The sequence below is a fragment of the Manacus vitellinus genome, unplaced genomic scaffold (assembly GCF_001715985.3).
Source record: "Manacus vitellinus isolate BGI_N305 unplaced genomic scaffold, ASM171598v3 scaffold_61_pilon, whole genome shotgun sequence".
Taxonomy (NCBI): domain Eukaryota; kingdom Metazoa; phylum Chordata; class Aves; order Passeriformes; family Pipridae; genus Manacus; species Manacus vitellinus.
Window position 1 is genome coordinate 2,604,812 of NW_021940696.1, and position 4,847 is coordinate 2,609,658.

General features: G+C 50.9%; 1 protein-coding gene across 1 annotated transcript in view; it reads left to right on the plus strand.

Moving 5' to 3' along the window:
• The window catches only part of LOC115307855 (exocyst complex component 6B-like), a 90,385-nt gene extending 85,950 nt beyond the window's left edge, over positions 1–4,435 (plus strand). Inside the window, exon 7 of the mRNA XM_029963723.1 lies at positions 4,364–4,435. Coding sequence (XP_029819583.1) covers positions 4,364–4,435 — 72 coding nt within the window. The remainder of the gene's footprint in view (positions 1–4,363) is intronic.
• The last annotated feature ends 412 nt before the right edge of the window (positions 4,436–4,847 follow it).

Consider the following 4,847-nt stretch of genomic DNA (forward strand, 5'->3'; position numbering starts at 1 on the left):
GGGGAGCTGGATGGAGGGAGGGGGATAGAGGGAATGGGATGGGGGGAGCTGGATATGGGGAGTTGGATGGGAGGTAGGTGGATTGGGGAGAACTGGATGAGGGGGAGCTGGAGGGGGGGCAGCTGGATGTGGGGAGCTGAATGGGGAGAGCAGGATGAGGGGGAGCAGGATAGGAAGAGCTGGATGGAGGGAGCTGGATGGGGGGAGCAGGAGGAAGCACAAGATGGGGACAGCTGGATGAGGGGGAGTTGAAGGGGGAGAACTGGATGAGAGGGAACTGAATAGGAAGAACTGGATGGGGGGAGCTGGATGAGGGGAGCTCTCCTTGGAGAGGAAGCCCGTGGCGGGCTGAAGTCAAGTGAGACATTCCCGGGGTCAGCCGGACTGGAGGGATCTCGCAGCACGTGGAGAAACCCTGGAGCCTCACTGTACAAACGATGAGCTCCTTCCCTCCTGTTTTGTTTTTTGTTTTTTTTTATAAATCTGAGTTTTATTACCTTTGGTTCCGGGGGAATTCGCCGCGTTCCAGATCTTGTTCTTAATTACGCGGATGAAAGTGGCCCCGCACACTTGAACTCCTGCTGGACTTTGGCCCCGTGAACCTGTGTGTGTGTTTTGGTTTTGTTGGTTCAGTTTCAGGTTTTTTTTTTTTTTTTTTTTTTTTTTTTTTTTTTAATAAGGATCTGAGTCCTGGGCTTGCCAGGAACGAATTACATCTTATTAACACTTGCTGATATCCGGTCTGGGGGGTTTATTATCTCGTTTAATGGCTGAAATATGCCGGGCATGTGCAGGGAGGTCACTTGGGATGGGGCTTCCAGGGCGAGCACGGTGAGGGGGCCAAGAATAACCCATCCAAAAGCCATTAGTGGATCAAGTTGTTGGGGCAGCCAAAATATCCTCTCGCAGAGATGGAGGCGAAGCAGGAGTTTTATTTTATTGGCGTCGCTCGGATGCGGCGTCGAACTCGATATTTAATAGGTGGGAATCTGGTCTGAGCTCCAAGGGGTCAATGCAGAGTTTGAACAGGTTGGAGTTTCAGCTGTGCTGGTTTGAAGGTGGTATTTGCCCTTCCTGCCAACAGATGTTGGTGTCTGTGTCACCTCTGAGCAGTGTCACAGTGAGGTTGGTGTGTCTTTTCCCTCACTGGCAGCAAATATCAACCTGGGGGTGTGAGTGTGGCACTTAAAAAGTCATGGAATGGTTTAGGTTGGGAGGGATTTTAAACATCATCTTGTTCCACCCCTCTGCCATGGGTAGGGACACCTTCCACTTGCTCAGGTTGCTCCAAGCCCCGTCCAGCCTGGCCTTGGACACTTCCAGGGATGGTGAATCCGCAGTCTCTCTCCGGGCAACAAAAAATGAGGCAAAACATTGCCCAGTGCTGTTCAGAACTGAAGTGCTGCTTGGATTTTGGGAGGAATCCAGTTCTGACTGTCAGCTGGAGAAGATGAAGCGCTTCAGAGCGTGGATTAACAGCAGCTCCATAGAAAGACAACCATGTCTGTGAAATCAGGGATTCAGATCCGGGGTTTGGATGCCTTCCCGCGCTTCGCTCCATCCCTGCAGGTCAGAGCTCACTGAGAGCCACTCAAGTAGATCCCAAGTGCCTCCTCCAAGTGTTTAATGTGGCCTCTCGTGCCTGCAAAGAGCTTGAACAAAGATTCCTAAATCTCATGTGGGTCCACGAGCTGCCACTGTCCCAGTATAGAAATTTTCCCCAGTATAGAAATTTTCCCAGGATCAAAATGCAGCTGGGCTTAGAAAAATCTTGTGGATGAGTAGGGAAAGGAGGAGATTTATTTGTTTTTCCCCCAATTACTGGGCCTGGAGGTGACAGCTGCTAATAGGTGTTCCCTGGGAATGCTGGGATGCTGGATCCAGAGCCACACTAAGGCTGTTGAGCACCCAGCTGTGTCCTGCAATATTTTAGGTATATCTTGGATTTAAATTTAATTCGGACCTTGAGTTCCCCGGATTTGTGATGATTGGTTTGAGGATGCAAGTTTACTCTGTGCTACTGGTTGTACTTCCAACTGGATCTGAATTTAATTCAATTTACTGAGAGTACAGGGAATAGCTCTGTGTCAGTGCCGAGTCCTGAGTATCTGCTGGTTTTTCTTTTTTTTAATTTTAAAGTAATTTTTAATACATTGGTATTGTAATAAAAACGATATGATGCCATTTTTTAAAGATTAAATGAAAATTTGCAGTTTTAAAAAAATCTGACTCGTGTTCGAGCCACCCTTCCTGCTTTTTTGCATGGAAAAAAACTGGGTGAACTCGGCTTTCCGGCACGTGGAGCTGTTCCTTGGCTCATTCCAAGTGTGGTTTCTAGCCCTTCCCACGGTTGGATCCCAGGATGGAGTTTTGCAACAGCAACTCTCATCCTGCCCAGCTGCCTCTCTCCCATCAAGTCCATCCTGGTGACCTCTTTTGGGATCTCTCCAAAGGGATGATGGTGGTGATGGGGTTGGGTGATGGAGAGCTGGAGGTCCACGATTCCTGGCTGTGGAGAACAGGGAGTGGATGCAACGCAGCTTCAGGGTGCTGGTGTGTCCCAGGAGCACGTGAGAGATGCAGGGATGTGTTAGGGAGAATCCAGGTGGAAGGAATGAGGGATGTGGAGGAGAGCTTGGCGTGTGAAGGTTGGACATCACAACAAACCCCTTGGCCGTTTACTGATGGTCCCATCCAGAAACTCCAGGTGAGGCTCATTCCTGTGCCCTGCAGTGGGAACATCTCCTTCCATGGGAAGCCCCCAGGAAGGGACCACATCCCTCAGAGCCTCTGCACATCCCAGGCTGTCCTGTTGGAGGTGGATTTAGTGGAACTGCGGGAACACGACGGGCTTTGAGCAGTTTGTTTGGAATGAGGCCGATAAGTAGGACGTGGCATGTGATGACTCCGGAATTATTGGGAAATCCTGCCCCCTCCATGGGCTTCATTTTAAACACAACCACATGGCCACCCCCTGCAAAGCCACATGAGCCAGTGGACACCAGGACATTTTCCAGCTTCCATCCAGATCCTGCCCGGTGGCCTTTTGATGGCCTGGAGAAGCGTCCCAAAAATGCACTTTGTGTAATGTTCTTAATTATCCTCATCCCTGGCATTTTTTGAGCTTTTCCGTAACCTCGTGCGGCGCATATGGAAATTGTTTTGGCTCTGTCCGGCGTATTGGGGAGCAAATTAGATTTTACTGCCTTTCCCGGGACGCGCCGGGCAGGGAATGTCCCTGTGCCGGGTGTCGGCGCTCCGGTGGCTCTCCCTGCTCTCCCGAGGTCATGGGGAGCCCCTGGGTGAGGCTCTGTCTGCCCTGCCACGTGGGCTGGACGTGCCTGTGCCAAGTGTGGGCTCACAGGGAGCGTTGGGAAGATCCCTGCATCCGCCGGCTCCGCGGGGGCCGCGTTTTTTATCGGCCTTCCCGGAGCATCCCCGGAGCCGAACTTCCCGCTGCTTTGAGCGGCGTCTCGTGTTCCGGGGGTTTTCTTTAACGAGCACAGCGAGTCAAAATAACGCTGTTTATTAAAAGCGAGGGAGTTTTATGGGCTTGGGGTGCAGGCAGGAGAGGCTTTGGAAAGGTCAGTCTGGTGGCTGGGTATGCAGGGAGTATTTACACAGCGGGGTTGGGATAATGGGATGGTGTTTTCTGCTCCTGGGCAGGTTTGGGAAGCAGAAACTTGTTTTCCAGTCAAATTCAGTAACGAGACCTTGTTAGTCTTTGCTCCTGCTGTTTGTCTACTTGGGATATTAAAGGATTAGGAGAGGAAATGCATCTTCTGGGGCTGTTTGGATTAGAAGTCTCATGGCCAGCGACGGTCTGGGCTTGCAGGTTTTTGGGAAGAGGCTCCCAAACCCGCTTGGATGAAGTGGGATGTCGTGTCCCAGTGGAGAAATGATTATTATCTAGGGGTTATTGAATAGTGGGGTTGCTGTGAGACCTCTGTGAGCTCTGAGGTGCCTTCGAGTGCCTTGGTGTAAGTACTGTCAGAAGCTTTGCAAGTATTTACACCCATCCTCTTCCTCCCTACTGAGAAAGATGGATAAACAGAGGGAATTCTCTTGGGCACTTACCCTCAGCATCCTTTGCTTCACCTCTTTGAGAATCTCCTTGAGAAAACCGGTGAAAAGATTTTTATTTCACACTGGATTCGAATCACAGACGGATCTGTAAGAAATCACTATTTTTTCATTAAGCCTTGGCCCCAAACCCTGTTTTTTTAATGGTGTGCTGAGCAGCAGCTCGATGGAAACCGGACTAATCGCTTGACACTTGCTGTTTAATTTGGAAGCTTTTTGAGACAAAGCCTCGTGAAGTGTCTGCCTTTGTTAACTCGACCCACCCGCTCTTCCCGTTCAGTCACAGAACCAGGAAGGTTGGAAAAGGCCTCCAAGATCATCAAGGCCAAGCTTTGAAGTTCGGAAGCGTTGAGTTCTCTTGACCTGGTGGGTTCTGGAGATGAGGTGTGAGATACCCCAACACCAGTCTGGCCAGAGACACGGAGGTGGAGCTGGGGGTCTGTCACCCAACGGTGTCTCCTGTAGGATGTTCTTCCTGCAAAGACATGAAAACTGAGGGAGGAAAAAAGGAGGAGGAGGAGGAGGAAGAGATGTGAGTGATTTTGAGAACTGGAAACACTTTTTGAAGTGGCTCCTGAAGGGAAATGTCAGGCCAGGAGCTTGAGGTTAAATGTGATCCCTCGGCTTCCCGGCGCCGTGGGAACGGCGAGGCCGTGGCAGCCGGACAATTTGGGGTTTAACAGCTCAGGCTGGGGGAGAAGGGGCAGCTGCCTGATGGGAAAAGCAGCTGGAGGCACTGGGATCACCGAGGACGTGTGTAGGGG